This window comes from Panthera leo, chromosome C2 (genome assembly GCF_018350215.1).
Source record: "Panthera leo isolate Ple1 chromosome C2, P.leo_Ple1_pat1.1, whole genome shotgun sequence".
NCBI lineage: Eukaryota > Metazoa > Chordata > Mammalia > Carnivora > Felidae > Panthera > Panthera leo.
In genome coordinates, this window is record NC_056687.1 from 113373159 (window position 1) to 113389596 (window position 16438).

A 16438-nucleotide genomic window follows, 5' to 3' on the forward strand; every position below is an offset into this window, starting at 1 on the left:
CTTTCAGGAAAGTAAAAAACAAACAAAACTATAAAATGAGGTGGGCTTTTTGGTGACTAAAGGCCCCAATTTTTAGGAGAAAGTCATGTTTAGTCATAGTTTCCTAAAAGTCTAGTCAAATCCCAATAATCAACCAGAAAAATAACTTTCATGTCATAGGAATTATAATGAAGTTTTAGTCTGTAGGCCCTATGAGAAAGAGTGTGTTTTGTTTTAAATAAATACATGTAAATAAATACAGTACATTTTAAATAAATCCCCCCTTCTTTTATTATTATTATCAGTTAATTCCCTGGCTTTAATTCTTGAAGGCCATGGCTGCTTTTCAAAATGATTCAGAGTCAATCTTGTGTTTACTTCACCTCTGGGCTTCTGATCAGCTTAGATAGGACTGAGTATTAACGGTAAATTATCCTCAGTAGACTTTATTCTTTTTGATGCTATTGTAAATGGAATTATTTTCTTAATTACACTTTCAGAATGTTCACTGCTAGTATATAGAAATACAATTTATTTTTATATGTTGGTCTTGTAGCCTACAACCCTGCTGAACTTGTTTGTTCTAATATATTGTTTTGTGGATTCCTTTGGATTTTCTAAATACAAGAGCATGTCATCTGCAAACAAAGTTTTACATCTTTCATTTGCAATCTGGATGCCATTCATTTCTTTTTCTTGCATAAAATTTCCCTGGTTAGAACGTTTAGTGTAATGTTGAATAGAAGAATGGGCATTTTTGTTTAGTTACTGATCTTAGCGGGAAATCAGTCTTTCACCATTAAGTATGATGTTAGCTGTGGGTTTTTGTTAGACACTCTATTAGATTGAGGAGTCTCCCTTTCATTCCTAGTTCACTGAGTTGTTATCATGAAAAGGTGTAAGTTTTTGTCAAATGCTTTTTCTTTTTTTTTCTCTTAAAAAAATTTTTTTTTTAACGTTTATTTATTCTTGAGACAGACAGAGCATGAACAGGGGAGGGGCAGGGAGAGAGGGAGACACAGAATCTGAAACAGGCTCCAGGCTCTGAGCTGTCAGGATAGAGCCCGACGCAGGGCTCGAACCCACCAACTGTGAGATCATGACATGAGCTGAAGTCGGACGCTTAACTGACTGAGCCACCCAGGTGCCCCTCAAATGCTCTTTCTGTGTATACTGAGATGATTTTTTTTTCTTTTTATTCTATCAATATAGTATATTTCATTGATGGATTTTTAGATGTTAAGCCAACCTTGCATTCCTGGGATAAATTCCTCTTTATCTAATACTATATAATCCTTTTTATATGTCACTGGATTCCATTTACCAGTATTTTGTTGAGGATTTTTGTGTCTTGTAAATATACTTTGATCCCATAAAAAGCATAAAATCCTTTTTGTAATAACAGTAACTCCCATTCTAGGATGGTTTCAAAGGGCTCTCTCATAAATTTATACCCAGAATAGTCAAGGACCATTAGAACAACTCAAATAACCTTATCTAATCTCAGCTACCCATCTGGAAACCTAGCCATCATCCGAGTGCCCAACAAAATAAATGGCTTCACTTGTATAGTCCAAGAAGACATGCCCACTGACCCTGCAATTTTAGCATTGCTAGATTCTTCTGGCAGAATTTCCTGCTATCATCCCAATGGAAATGTCTGGTAGGCTTCTAAGTTTCTCTTGCTGCCATTTGGCTGGGGGGGGGGGGAGGGGGGCGGTGGGGGTGTTGTGAAATTTCATTTTTTCTTTTATTTTTTCCAACTCTATTGAGATATAATTGACATTCAACATTGTGTAAATTAAAGGCATAAAATGTGTTGATTTGATATACTTGATATATTTCAAAATGATTATCCCATTGCATTATCTAACATCTCCATCACATCACATAATTACCATTTCTTTTTTGTGTTGAGAACATTTAAGATACACTCTCTTAGCAACTTTCAAGTATATATACAGTATTACTAGCTATAATCTCTATGTTGTACATTAAATCCCTAGAACTTATTCATCTTATAACTAGAAGCTTTCTTTTTCCTTTTAAATGGCTTTAAGATTTATTTAAGTTAGTCTTTGGCAGTAATATTCAACTCAGAGAAATTTTTTATTTATGTCATTCCATTTGCTTCCCAGTGGAAAAATCCCAGGCAACTATGTAAAACAAAGCTCATCATATTCTTTCTATAAACAGCAAGAAACACGAACTATATGATTTCAATATTAGAAAAAAACTCTCAATAAACTATATGGTCACCCTAAGGATTTGGGATATGAATCTAGTGATCTTCCTAGAGCCTGTGCCCTGATAATGTTATACTGACTCATCTATGGAAATAATTTACAATGGATAGCTGCTACACTGTGTTGTTATAGTTTGTGTTTGTGTGTGTGTGTGTGTTATCATAATTTGAGATATATTTGTAACTGTTCCTATATTCCTATAGCCACAACCAACAATAACATACAAACACAATCTCTAGAGAAATTAAGATCCTGATCCAATTTTGACCTACTAACTTATATACTCTATGACTTCACATTATTTCATTTAACCTGAAAAAATGAAATTTGGGTCTTAATTTCATTTATTTTTATTTTTTTAATATTTATTTATTTGTGAGGGAGGAAAAGCGTACGAGCAGGGGAGGGGCACAGACAGAGGGAGACACAGAATCCCAAGCAGGATCCAGGCTCTGAGCTGTCAGCACAGAGCCCGATATGGGGCTCAAACCCACAAACTGGGAGAATATGACCTGAGCTGATGTCAGATGCTTAACTGACTGAGCCACCCGGGCTGACCTTCAAATGCAGTTCAAACTCTTTGAGTTTTCAGAAAGAGATATTCTCCCCCCTTTAAATTGCTTACAGGAATAGCAATCTCATCTTGAGAAATTCTGTCAGTAATTGACAAAATTTGGACATTCTGCCAGTATTTGAGAAACTTAGGACATTTGTGTTTTTTTTTTTTTAATTCTTTTTTTAATGTTTATTTTTGACAGAGACAGAATGCGAGTGGGTTAGGGGCAGAGAGAGAGGGAGACACAGAATCTGAAACAGGCTCCAGGCTCTGAGCTGTCAGCACAGAGCCCGACGCGGGGCTCGAACTCACGAGCTGTGAGATCATGACCTGAGCCGAAGTCGGACGCTCAACCGACTGAGCCACCCAGGTGCCCCTGTGTTTTTTAAGTCCAAAGCAGCACTCAGTCCATTATCCCTATTTGTATTACTGGAGAATTTCTACTCATCCTTCCGGGTTCAATAGCGATGCTTTATTACGTTTGGTGGGGTACTGTATTGTCACCAAATAAATATTCATTGGTTTCTAGGACTTTTCCCTTGTCTGTGAAGAGCCCTGATCCAGCAGCTCAATTCCTGGTGCTCTGATGGAACTTCCACATACTCTCACAGACCCCTTCTAGCTGCCTCTTGTGCAGCAAGCCCATCCCCCTGCTGGACCGATGTTCTTTGCTTTATGTTTTTTAATTTTTTTTTAACATTTATTCATTTTTGAGAGCCAGAGAAAGAGAGAGAGAGAGCACAAGCAGGGGTGGGGTAGAAAGAGAGGGAGACACAGAATCTGAAGCAGGCTCCAGGCCCTGAGCTGTCAGCACAGAGCCCGACGTGGGGCTCGAACTCATGAACTATGAGATCATGACCTGAGCGGAAGTTGGACGTTTAACTGACTGAGCCGCCCAGGTGCCCCTAGACGGATGTTCTTTGAAGCCACATTCTGAATCCTTACCACTACCAGCATGTGTCTGCACTCACAGAATATTTATCAAATGAACAATCTATGTAAATAATTTTGGCCAAATATTATTTTCATCCACATTTCGAGATGAAACCAAGCCTTCCTCCTCCCAGATACAGTAAGATAATTACCTCAATTTCTCATTTGCGCTTTTGTTATTAGATCACTACCACTAATCAACAGTGGGGAAAGAAGATGTTAGTTATCTTACTCTAGGGGCCATCATGGCCAACTCGTCTAGTTAAAAAAATAATTTGTTATCAAATTCAGCCAACTCTAAATACCCAGAGCTCAAGAAAGGGGTGGTGATCCAAGTTGGAATTAGGTGAGAGAGCATGAGGTAGAAGGGCAGTCATTAGTGCCACCAGATCCCCACACTTGGTCAGGCTTGATATGTATGTAATGACGTAAAATGTAGTGTCGGCTATGCTGAGAGACTGGAGAGGCCCCATTAGTCTAACTTCCACCTTGTGCTCCATCACAGGGCTCTTCAGCAGCGCTCTGAGCCATCTCAGAGATGTTCCCCGAGCCACCCCTGCCCACACCCGGCCCTGCTGAGAGCCCTCCTGGAAGGACTCCGGGCTCCCAGTTGCTGGGTGCTACGAAAACACCGCCATCCTGTACTGAGGCCAACTAGGCCTTCCCCTGCTGCTCTGCATTTTGTCCTGGAGAAAATCCAAGCACTGTTCTTCTCCCCTCTTTCAGGGATCGCCTGGTGTCCTGTATGTCTGCTCGTCCAGACTAATCCTTTTCTGCTTCCCCTTCATTCTTCCCAGCGCATAGTTTTCCAGACCCCTTTACCATCCTGGTTGTGCCTTTTGGACCCAGTCTGGACCCACTACTTCAAATTAGCATAAAATTCAGTGGCGGTATCACCATGCCAAAGGTTACCTGCGGTTTCGCACTCTCCATACGCTACTGGCTAGCATGAACTGTAGCTCCCCTTGGCCAGCAAGTGACAGGGCTAATTTCAAGGTTGGATCATAACGTTACCGTTTATAATTTTTAATTTCCTTTCTGCCCAGGGTATACATCAATATCTTGGGAGGTCAATATTCAGATCAAGCTGGCAACAGAGTAAGGGCTTGGAACTGGTCCAGTTCTGCCCCTACCTCACCCTTTGTGTCATTTAAACCTGTCTTTCTGGCTTTGAATCATTACATTGGAATTCGCATCTTAGAACAAGACAAGATTTCAATCGCCTTTCTGGCAATGGGCCAACAGGCAAGAATCAGTGTCGGGACCAAAGTGAAGGTAGGTACATTTTTGAAAACAGTTCAAAGCACTTAGAATAATAAGAGTAAATGGCTTTTGTCGGTGTTATTACTCAGATTATACTTGCGTGTAATCTACGGCCTATTAAGAGTTTTGGAATTCAATGAAAAAAACACATAGTGAAAATTTCAGGTGGAAATGAGGCAGCCTTATTGTTTGTTCTTCAGAAATTCCTTTTAGTTCACACTTAGATCCAACTAACATTGACTGTGTTTACTCTGACACCAAGTAGTGCTGCTTTGGGGGTTTGGTTTTAGGGTTTTGTACTGTGTTTGTTTCTCCACTGTGCTATAGTAGAAAGCCCTGGACTGAGTCAGGAGACCTGGGTTCTCACCATGTGCGAGAACACACATATGTGCCATCTCCTTGGAGACACTTCCCAGACCTCCTAGTCCTTTGCCCAATCACGGCCTTCTCTGGGTCGTGCACGTACTGCCCTTGGTCCCTATGCTCACTGAACCATGCTGCCTTACCTGCCCTTATGGCTGCCTTTCCTACTGGATGGTGAGCTCCGGAAGCACAAAATCTCTGCCTTACTGATTCCTCTATCCCACCCAAGGCACAGCTTAGAGGACATGCTCAGCGACTGGCAATGGTTAATATCCTGGTCTTCGGGTTACGGGGATGTAGTTTCATACCTCAACTTTGCCACTTAGCTTACTGGGTGAACTTGAACTTCACGGCCCTTCTCTATTAGATGTGGATAATGCTTCCTACCAAATAGATGGCTGTGAAGATTCAAAGGGAATGCAAAGTACTTGGTGTGGTGCTTGGCACCGACAAAGTACTCAGTAAATGATAGCTCTCTATGTTAGTCAATTATACCTCAATAAAGTTGAAATTTAGATAGATATAAAGAGAGATCTATGGGGGACACTGGGTGGCTCAGTTGGGTAAGTATCCGACTTCAGCTCAGGTCATGATCTTGCAGTTTGTGGGTTTGAGCCCTGCATCAGTGCAGGCCCTGCTTGGGATCTTCCTTCTCCCTCTGTCCCTCTGCCCCTCTCCCACTGGTGTGTGCTCCCAGGCTCTCGCTCCCTCCCAAAAAGAAACATTCAAAAGTATGTATTTAAAAAAAGAGAGATCTATGTAGCATATCTAGTGTGCGGCTCCAAACACGCCCCTTCACCTCTGAGGCCTTTCATTTCATCAATGATTAAAGGAAGAGATTGCTCCAGACCTCAAAGGTGTTGTCAACCTCTAAAAATTCTACACTTCTCGGTAAGTGGAAATAGGACCTCCATATTCAGTACAGGCAGGCCTATCTCATACACACCAAACAGAAGGGAGACTTCAGATCCAGCCAACAGGGACTCAGGATCTACGAAGTGCTCAGCACTATCCCCGCCACTTGCCATCAGTCCGGCCACCGCAGTCAGCTGTTCAGGCTCCCAACTATCCAGCGGCTTCTAATCCTACTCAGAGTAAAAGCCAAGGTCCTAGAAGAGACCTGCAATCCTGTACAGGCTCTGGACTTCCTTAATGTTCCCTCTGTTCTGCTCTCTCCTCCCTCGGCGTGCTCCAGCCACGCTGGCCTTCTCACTGTTCCTCAACGACACCAGGCATATCCCTGCCACAGGGCTTTTGCACCTGCTCTTCCCTCAACCTAAAACACCCCTCCCCCACTTAGCACACAGCTGCTGCGCCACTTCTTTCAGGTTTCTGTTCAGAGTCCTCTCTCCAGGACCCAATCTAAACTAGTAGCGCCTCCTCCCCACCCCCACCCTGCCCTCTCTGTGCCTCTCTGGCCATATGGAGTCCTCTCGTTTTCTTTCCCTTCTAAATAGTTTGTCCTATCTGCTTTGGTTTCTTCAACTCCGTAGTTAATTGCATTTTCAAATAGATTTTTACAATTTGCCATCCTTCTCTTGTTCATTTCTACATGATCAAGGAATATGGCTTGCACTGTTTTCCCTGCTGTTCGAAATGTATTGATCATTTTTATTGGTGGCCGAGTCCAGAATTTTTGTGACTGTTCCATGTATATTCGACCCCCCAAAAAAGTGCACTGTTGTCACAAGCTTGTGTATGTCTAATGGTCCCATTGACACTTCTCTATCCTTTTCTTTTTATATTATTGGCTTACTTCTGTGCAACCTATGAAAGATGATTGCGAACATGTTCCTTTCTCCCACTATTCCTATCAGGTTTTGCTTTCTGTATCTTTAGAAATATAGGCTAGGAAATTACAGATGCTGACCATCTTCCTGGGGTTTTCCTCGCTTATTCGCTCTTCAGCTGCACCCATTATGTGAGTCAGTGTATCAGTGAAGGTTTTTCTTTTTGACAACAACAACAAAACTATAACATTATCAATAGGTGTTATTCCCAATTTCCCTCCTGGTGACCTTTGCCTTAAATGCTATTCTACATGGTGTTAAATTCCCACACCTGCTTTCTTTTTAGTTAGCATTTGCTTGGTACATTTTTTTTTTCATTCTTTGATTTTCAGTGTTTTTATATAGTTTTAGACGTGTCTCTTGCAAACAGTATATAACTGGATTTCGTTGTTTTCCTCAGCCTATTAGACTCAATCTTTTAATACATTGTATTTTAATGGTCACTCTAAAATTAACACATCTTTTTTTTTCTATGTGCATAGAATTAATTTCCAAGTCTTCTAGTTATTTCTTCTCTTTGACAACTGTTCTCTCAAAGTCCTCAGAAAATATTAACCATATATATTCCAAGGCCTCCCTCTGGCTACGAATGCTGTCTCCTTGAGTATTAGTATCCCTTATAAGTAAATCTGTCCTCTCTTTCACGGCCTCAATTTTCCTCAGATATTTGGTGATTCCTGGCCATGTGTTCATTTTGTAACTGAGGATCCTGGCTTTCCCGCATGTTCTGCTTACTGAAGTTAGTTTGTGGGGACTGTGGGAAAGTAGTATGTACTGCAGAGGGGCAGAAGGCTGGCCCCAGTGCCAGACTTCCAGCCCCAGCCTGGGGGCGCCATGGTTCAACGTGGAGGGCGAGGTGAGGGCTGGCTCCCAACTGGTCATCCTAATATTTACCTCAGGGCCCCTCCTGCTTCTCACTTTTATTAACGTTGATCTCAGATTGTGTGTTTTGGGTTAGTGGTTTCATTTGGTCATTTATCTCTCTGTGGATATGGTCCTGTTTGCTTTATGATTTTCAGGAATTCAATAAGATTATTCCTGCTGATCAAATTCTTTCCTATTTCCTTTTTAAAAATTTTTTTATTTAAAAAAACGTTTTTTAATGTTTGTTTATTTTTGAGAGAGAGAGAGAGAGACAGAACACGAGCGAGGGAGACACAGAATCCAAAGCAGGCTCCAGGCTCTGAGCCGTCAGCACAGAGCCTGACGCGGAGTTCGAACTCATAACCTGCAAGATCATGACCCAAGCTGAAGTCGGACACTTAAACGACTGAGCCACCCAGGCGCCCCAAAAATCTTTCCTATTTCCTATAGCCATTGTCGATTTACTCTCTTAAAAAGTTTTCTGTCATCTTCTGGAATTTGGGATTGAAGGGAAGTTAAAAATGCTGGTCCATTCCTGTTATTCATCCATCTCATATTCCTCTGTCCCTCCCTCCCTCCTTACCTTCTGATGCAGGGAGGGATGAAAATGCTGTGAGTTCTTGTATCCCTTGCAGGTAAGTGGTCACTCTGCTTGCAGAACGTAGCAGTTCAGCTTGTATTTAGCCCACCCACTGAGGCCGGCCCTGAATCCACGCTCTGGAAACATTCAGGCAAGACCGTCCTGCAGAGCCATTTCCCTACCTGCAGCTGCAAGGAGACCATCAGCTTGAATCACCAAAGGCTGTGAGGAGGGGTCATGGAGAGATTAACATGGAATGGCCTCCTGGTGGGAGGGGCACGTTCTGGAAGGAAAGGAATTTCAGCCATCCCGGTCCTTCTTGAAAACTCGGCTCAGCTGCTACCTTCTCTGAGGAAGGCTGCCCACTCAGTGCCTTTCCTAGCTCCAGTCCAGCACGGACCATGCTCTCCCCACGGGGCATCTCCCGGGGAAGGGACTGTGTTTGCGGCATCTTTGTGCTCCCCTCAGCATATGCTCATAAGTTACTTGCATAAATTGTAAGCCCTTGAAAGTATCCAAATTCTATGTGCTCTGGCCTGCTCTGGTCTCTCATATCTCCACGGCATTTCAGCCCCTTCCTCCTCCGGGTTAGAATAACACCACCAGAGCCCCCTTGTGTAGCTAACGAGACTCGAGGGATTCCAACTCCAAATTAGTACCACCCCACACCTCCTCCTGCCTCCCAGTTTCCGCAGATGGACCCTGAGCTTCTCTTCTCTTTCTCTGTGCTGAAAAGCTACCTAACCCTGAGGAGATTCCAGTTCTCCGATACCTGAATGGGGATGACCTTCTTCTGCTGGCCCATTTAATAAAGATTCGACGCCTGTTTCACAAACTTGAAGGATGTGTGAATTTCCCCTCCAGCCAGGTTTGGGAAAAGTTGAAGCTACCTTCCTACCTGTCTTCACTTTCTCTAAAACTAATTGCCCTTTGTCACAATTCCGGTGTAAAGCAAGATACAGTAAGAACAATAGCGGCTATAATAAACGAAAATATTTAATGCCGGCACTCCCATTTGTTTTGTTTTTCGGGGGGGAGGGGGTGTGTGCAAGATTTCAAGTAAGTGTAAGGACCAGGAAATACCAAGAAATATGCTCTATTACACATTTAGAATACAGCCCGAGTCATCACTGGCTTACATCTGTAGCTGGAAAACGAAATCCGCTCTTCAGGACGCCAGAGGAGGAGCAAATGAGCATCAGTGTCCATTCTAGGTTAGAGTTCTGTCAGGAAGACAGAGAGCAGGAGGATCCGATGGCTCCCAAACCTCCCGGAAGCCTCAGGAAGTGAAGGTCAAGGAGAACCCCTGCTGGCCTCCGGGCAATCTGGGAGTGAAGGAGTCTCAGGAAGCCGTGAAGCCAACAGCACCAAAGTGAGAGGCAGGAGCTCTTCGGGCGGGCTACAGCCTCACCCAGGAGCGCAGGGTCACAAAGTGCCATTTACCCCACGGGCGCCCCGCCTGCCGTCAGCCAGGCTGCTGCTTCTCTCCCACCTAGCAAACCTCAGGTCTCTCCCCAGAAGTCAAGAGGTACCTAGACTCATGGCTTGATCAGTGTTAGATGCCTCTCTCTCTTTTTTTTTTTTAACTTTTGTCTTTTCCCCTCTCTTTTCACTCGTGAGTGAACTTTCAGTTTCTATCAAGTGAGACAAATATTAAACTAATTGGAATAATATGCATCCATATAGCTCTGGAAAAATAGCACACAACAGTACAACGCCTAATAGTGACAACAAAGCCTTCACTGAATCTGTTTTTGTACGACAGTAAGAACTGTTTTGGGGTGCGGAACCCATAGTGGATACTGAATAAAGCCTTGGTTAATTGGAGACTGGAGAGAGAACGAGATCCCATCTTTTCCCTCGTCGCTTCATGTTTAGTGACAGAATGTTATTTAAAAGTATCTTTACTTTAGGGCCATCTGGGTGGCTCCGTCCATTAAGCACCCAACTTTTGATTTCAGCTCAAGTCACGATCTCAGGGGACCAAGTCCCACGTTGGGCTCCCTGCTGAGTGTGGAGCCTGCTTAAGATTCTCTCTCTTTTGGGGGGCGCCTAGGTGGCTCAGTCGGTCAAGCTTCCAACTTCAGCTCAGGTCATGATCTCACGGTTCGTGAGTTCGAGCCCCGCGTCAGGCTCTCTGCAGACAGCCCGGAGCCTGGAGCTGCTTCAAATTCTGTGTCTCCCTCTCTCTCTCTCTCTCTCTCTCTCTGCCCCTCCCCTGCTCATACTCTTTCTCTCTCTCTCAAAAATAAATAATAAACATTAAAAAAAATGAAAAAAGATTCTCTCTCTTTCCTTCTGCCTCTTTTCCCCACTCATGCTCTCTCTCTCTCTCAAAAAAAAAATTATCGTTACTTTAAAAATGATAATTACATGTAATAAAGAAATTGATGCTGCTTCTTTAAAAATGTATTAAAAATAAAAATGTTTCCAAGTGAAAAATAGTTGTATCTGTATCTACTATTCTATTAGGGTCATATTTCAAGGCAGTTTTATTTAAAGGATTGAGTTGTTAAAAATAATAATAAATCTTATTTTGAGTATCTACATATATTGGGGTATGCCACACATTTTATGTATCGGTGTCAGCTTTTCTATATGTCTATTTTAGGCAATCTCAGTTTTGAATAATCCATTCTGCTAACTCATGGGTGGTTTTTTCTCTTCTCAGTTTTTCACAATAAAAGCCTCTTCAAAAAAATTAAACTCTTGGGGCCACAAGGTTGTCATATACTAGTACTGCCTAAATTGAGGGAGAAGAAAACACTTTAAATGTGTAGGTTTCTCCAGATGTAAATGTTAAAGAAACTACTGATGTACTTAGAGCTTAAAGCAGTACTTCAAATCTGTGTCTCTCTTTATTCCTGACCTCAGGATTACTTTTTTATTTTGTTTATGCACAGTTCAGATCTTACACATTTTTTGACAGATAAAATGATCACCTTTTAAGAAGATACATATATGCACTTCAATGAAACTGATAAGTAAAGGGATGAAAACACTCTGCTCCAGGTAAAGCTGGCCGCAAAGTGTGCTCAGCAAAGCCCTGCTGGGATCAAGATGTAAAAAAACATGTCCAGAGTATTAGCCGAAGCAAACCTTTCCCACTGTATGAGCCAAATATTTTAAAGTACATTTTGTTGGTGGCCTTTTATGCTAACACCATAAATGGTTAAAGTAACACCATCTCCTTGTAGAAAATTTGGGAGATTACAGAAAAGTATAAAGATTTTAAAAGTGCTCATAATCCGACCACATGGTGATGGCCATCTCTAATATTGTGCTCTATTTATTTCTAGGCCCTTATCTGTATTCATGTATGGGTGTGTTTTTGAAGAAAAAAAAAATTCAAGCAGAGAAATCAGTCATTGCCAATAAGAATTTTGAAAGATATGGGGCGCCTGGGTGGCTCAGTCGGTTAAGCGGCCGACTTCGGCTCAGGTCATGATCTCGCGGTCGGTGAGTTCGAGCCCCGCGTCGGGCTCTGTGCTGACAGCTCAGAGCCTGGAGCCTGTTTCAGATTCTGTGTCTCCCTCTCTCTGACCCTCCCCCGTTCATGCTCTGTCTCTCTCTGTCTCAAAAATAAATAAACGTTAAAAAAATTAAAAAAAAAAAAGAATTTTGAAAGATAGGAAGAAAACTAAATTTCTACTCCCCAAAGAAAGTTATAGAAAATTAAACTCTATTTAACAGAGAGACACCAAATAAGCCAACTAAATTAAATGCACATTATTTGTTAGTAAAGAAACAAGTATCTTCTGGAACTGTTAGTATTTCCATTTTCACTTACAAATTTTCCACCAGCTTATAAAAAAACTAAATGAACAAATAAAGCAAAATCTTTTAGAGTCTAACTTTTCACGGAGGTGCTAAATAAAATTGGTAACATTTGGGATGCCAATCACATATTTACAAGCAAATGTTATACTTAATAATTTTTTAAAAACACAGAACTGCACTGCATTTTTCTCCAACTATGTTAGATAATACACAAAAGAAGATTTAACAATAGATTTTCATTCAAATTAATTTATTATGATTATTCTGTTGCTTCATTTTCCTACAAGACAACAAATATTGTGTGTGTGTATTTCATGCTCTACCTTATTCCAGACACAAGGTGTGGAATCCTTCAGGAATATATTCAACATAGAAAAATAAAATCATTTTAAAGAACATAAATACGATTGAGGCAATATGGAATGAGCTGAACTGTTTCAAAGACACCTCCCCTAATCCCCTTGCTAAAGCTGGCACAAGACAATCTGTAATGAAAAGATAACCCTCTTCAAATTATGCGTTTCCTTAGAGGGAGGGTCTTATCAGACACTACACTTGATCTTAGCCAAAAGGCTGAGAAGCGATGGGGACTGTCTTTTCAGTTTTTCCACTACAGCACAGAGTGAAATCCAGAAATTAGGAATACCCGTATTTGAGCCAAACTAGCAAATCAAAAGCAGGTGATAAAGAGACTGTATGTGTGTCCACAGCCAGAAAGAGAACCCTTGAAGTTTCTCTGTCACGCTTCGTGGTGACCCAGCAGTAGACAATGCACACAAGAGTGTGGGCGGAAAACAACACCGCTATTTGCATCCACTCTTGACATACCGCTCTACAGGACTGGCCCTGGGAAACGAAGATGACAGTGCGACGTCTACCCATATTCTTCAGAGATGATGCTCAGTTGAATCACTGTCCAAATAACACAGACGCTTTCTCTGTGTTACACTATGAAGCAAAGTGGCAACACACTGCTTCTTGCTCCCTTGTTCACGTGAAAACATATAAACACTTAACAAATGTTGACTGAATAAACAAAGTGAAATCTCTGCCGGGGATATGCACGGGGGTGGAGCAGAATTCTGGGCGCCTGGTCGCCGCTCTATCCATGCCTGATAGTGCGGGATGAGGACAGACTAACGGTGCCTCATTCAAAGTCTGGTTCTTACCTCAACAGTCTGTGGAAAACCTGGTTTTCTCTGGAGCTGAGCGGCCATGGGTTACAAATTCCTGGCAGACACACGGCTGGCACTGTCTCTCTACACCCTGAATGTCTTAATAAACCAGGTTTTCATTACAGGTCTAGAATTCATTCCATCTACTTATTTGTTCATCTGCTTAATAAACACTTATTAGATGACTACTTTGTGCCAAGCACTAATGATACAAAGCTTGAAAACCTATTTCCCTCTCCTCAGGGAAAAAGAGACCATGACAAACAATGAGGTTAAGGGCAGTGACTGGAAGTGGTACAGGGAGAACGCCAAAGAGACCGCCTGTCCCAGCCCAGGAACGAGGTGTCACGAGGGGCGGAGGGCACAAAGGTGAGTGAATCAACTGGTCAGTCTCAGAATAATCATCGTATGTTCTCCCAGAAGCAACAAGTAATCCTTTAGTAGGTCAGCTGGATTCAGGAATCACAGCTGATTCAAGTGATGCTCACAAAGTCTCCACTACCCAGATGAGGAGTAAATGCATATATGCTCGGCCCCTTGAGGAGTCTTCCACACCATCAGTTGGCAAGAAAGGGCCAGAGATGACTAAGGCAAACCCCATCCTCTACCAAGCACTTATGGAAGCCACAATGACCTCCAGAAAGACGGAGAGAGAAGGATGATAGTCATCGGTTCCAGGCACTGAGGCTAGAGGGGGATGGTCTGACTTTACTCCAAAGAGAAAGATTCAAGGGCACCTGGGTGGCTCAGTTGGTTGAGAGTCCCAACTCGATTTTGGCTCAGGTCATGATCTCACAGTTCATGCTGAGAGCAGGGAGCCTGCTTGGGATTCTCTCTCTCCTTCTCTCTCTGCCCCTCTCCTGCTAGCGCTATCTCAATCTCTCTCAAAATAAATAAACATTTAAAAAAAAAAAAGAAAAGGAGAAAGATTCAACTGTGGATAGATTCAACGCATGAGATCTTGGGACGTCTCAGAAGGACATAAATAGCACTAGACAGGGTGTCTATATAGGATACTATCAGGGTCCTCTACATTCACCCCAATCTATACACCAGTGGTCAGCAAAATACTGGGACAGTGAATGCGAGAGAAGCGATAGGAAGGGATAACAAGTTACCAAGTAGAGAAAGCGTCAATTCATTCACTCAGTAAAGATTTGGCACGTGTCAGGCATTGTTTGTGGCTCTCATGGCATTTACATTCCGGTGACAGAAACAAAGTAAGCAATTTCAAATTGTGATAAATACAATGAAAAAACACACAGAGTAATGTGAATGAGAGCCATGGGGTAATTAGGAAGACAAAGAGGGGGACTCCTTTAAATTGTGTGGTCAGAGGAGGCCTCTCAGAAGGGCTGATTTTTAAAGGCTAAGAAGAAACCAGTCATGCAATGAACTGGGAAGACAGTGTTCCAGGCAGACAAAACGAGTTCTGAGGTGGGAATGAGTTTGCCTGTATGTTCCAGTCATAGAAAAAAGGCCACCCTGAATGAGGGGAGGCCGGGGAGGGTGGCCAGGTAAGAGGAAGCCAGATAAGGCAGGGCTGTGTATGCCATGGTAAGGAGTTTGGATTTTATTCCGCAAACACTTGTCCTTTTCTTTAAGGACAGTTTCAAGTCTGCAGAGTTGATCTAACGGCTCATCGCCCTGTACTTTTTCTCTGTCCTACCCAGTAATGATAAGCTGGGGGCAAGGATGAAACGCAGTAACACTCAAATACCTTTGGAGAAAATGTAAATTGGTGGCATCATTCTGGACAACAATCTACACTACCTGGTAAAGCTGAGGATGTGCGAACCCAACACATGGAAGTTCCAGCCCTACACAGATAAATCCTAGAGAAACACACATTTACACAAGAGGACAAAAAACAAGCTTGTGTTTGCAGCATTGTTTGTAATCACAAAACACAATGTCCACCGACAGAAGAACAGGTAAACTGTGTTGTTATGGACTGAATGTTTGTGTTCCTCCAAAACTCATACGTTGAAATCTAATTCCCAGTGTGGTGGTATTTGGAGGGGGTGGGGGTGGGGGCTTTGGAGATAATTAGGTCATGAAGATAGAGAGCCCTTAAGAATGGGAATAGTTGGGGCGCCTGGGTGGTGCAGTTGGTTAAGCGTCTGACTCTTGATCTTGGCTCAGGTCATGATCTCATGGCTCATGAGATCCAGCCCCACGTTGGGCTCTAAGCTGTCAGCACAGAGCTCGCTTCAGGTCCTCTGTCTCCCTGTCTCTCTGCCCCTCCCCACGCTCTCTGTCAAAAATAAATAAAATAACCATTAAAAACAAAACAATGGGAATAGTACCCTTATCAAAAGAACCCAGAGAGTTAGCTCACGTTCCTTCCTCCATGTAAGGATGAAAGGAGAAATCAGCAGTCTGCAACCCAGAAGACAGCTCTCACCAGAACCCGGCCATACTGACACTGTGATCTCAGACTTCCCAGCTTCCAGAACTGTGAGAAATAAATTCATGTTGGTGATAAGCCATCTAGTCTGTGGTGCTTGTTTTACCAGCTTCAACTAAGACATGGTGTATTCATACAGTGGAATATCAAACAGCATTGAACGTGAATGAACTAGACTATCTGAATCAACACAAATAACCCTCAAAAACAGTCTCACTTTGAAGGAAAAAATCAAAAGGGCAGAGGAATACTTCAGTATTATTCTATTTATATAAAGTCTCAAAACATGCAAAACAATGCCATATATCCTTTAGGTAGACACACCTACTTATGCAGGAAAGTATAAAGAAAGGCAGGGGAGTGATAGACATCAAGTTTCAGGCTGGTGCTACCACTGAAGCGTATGTGATGGGGACAGGGGGGACAGGAGCTTTGACTAGCTCTCAAGCAAGGTGCTAATAAGTTCATAGGCCTTCGTTAATTATTCTTTATATATATT

The 16438-nt window shown here is 42.4% G+C and overlaps 1 protein-coding gene and 1 pseudogene across 7 annotated transcripts in view; one reads left to right on the top strand and one right to left on the bottom strand.

Annotated features, from left to right (window-relative positions):
* Positions 1 to 16035, top strand: part of ERICH6 (glutamate rich 6) — a 35721-nt gene extending 19686 nt beyond the window's left edge. For 3 of the 7 annotated variants that reach the window (XM_042955887.1, XM_042955890.1, XM_042955886.1), the window contains exons 12-14: positions 1487 to 1642; positions 4761 to 4989; positions 9311 to 9574. In XM_042955887.1, the coding sequence (XP_042811821.1) occupies positions 1487 to 1642; positions 4761 to 4989; positions 9311 to 9574 (649 nt within the window). Of the gene's footprint in view, positions 1 to 1486; positions 1643 to 4760; positions 4990 to 8589; positions 8799 to 9310; positions 9575 to 13772; positions 14018 to 15202; positions 15464 to 15889 lie in introns of those variants that run through there. The other 4 variants (XR_006207332.1, XR_006207331.1, XM_042955889.1 and 1 more) reach the window with 4 other exon arrangements.
* On the bottom strand, positions 12848 to 12939 carry LOC122199090 (annotated as a pseudogene).
* Positions 16036 to 16438: the final 403 nt, after the last annotated feature.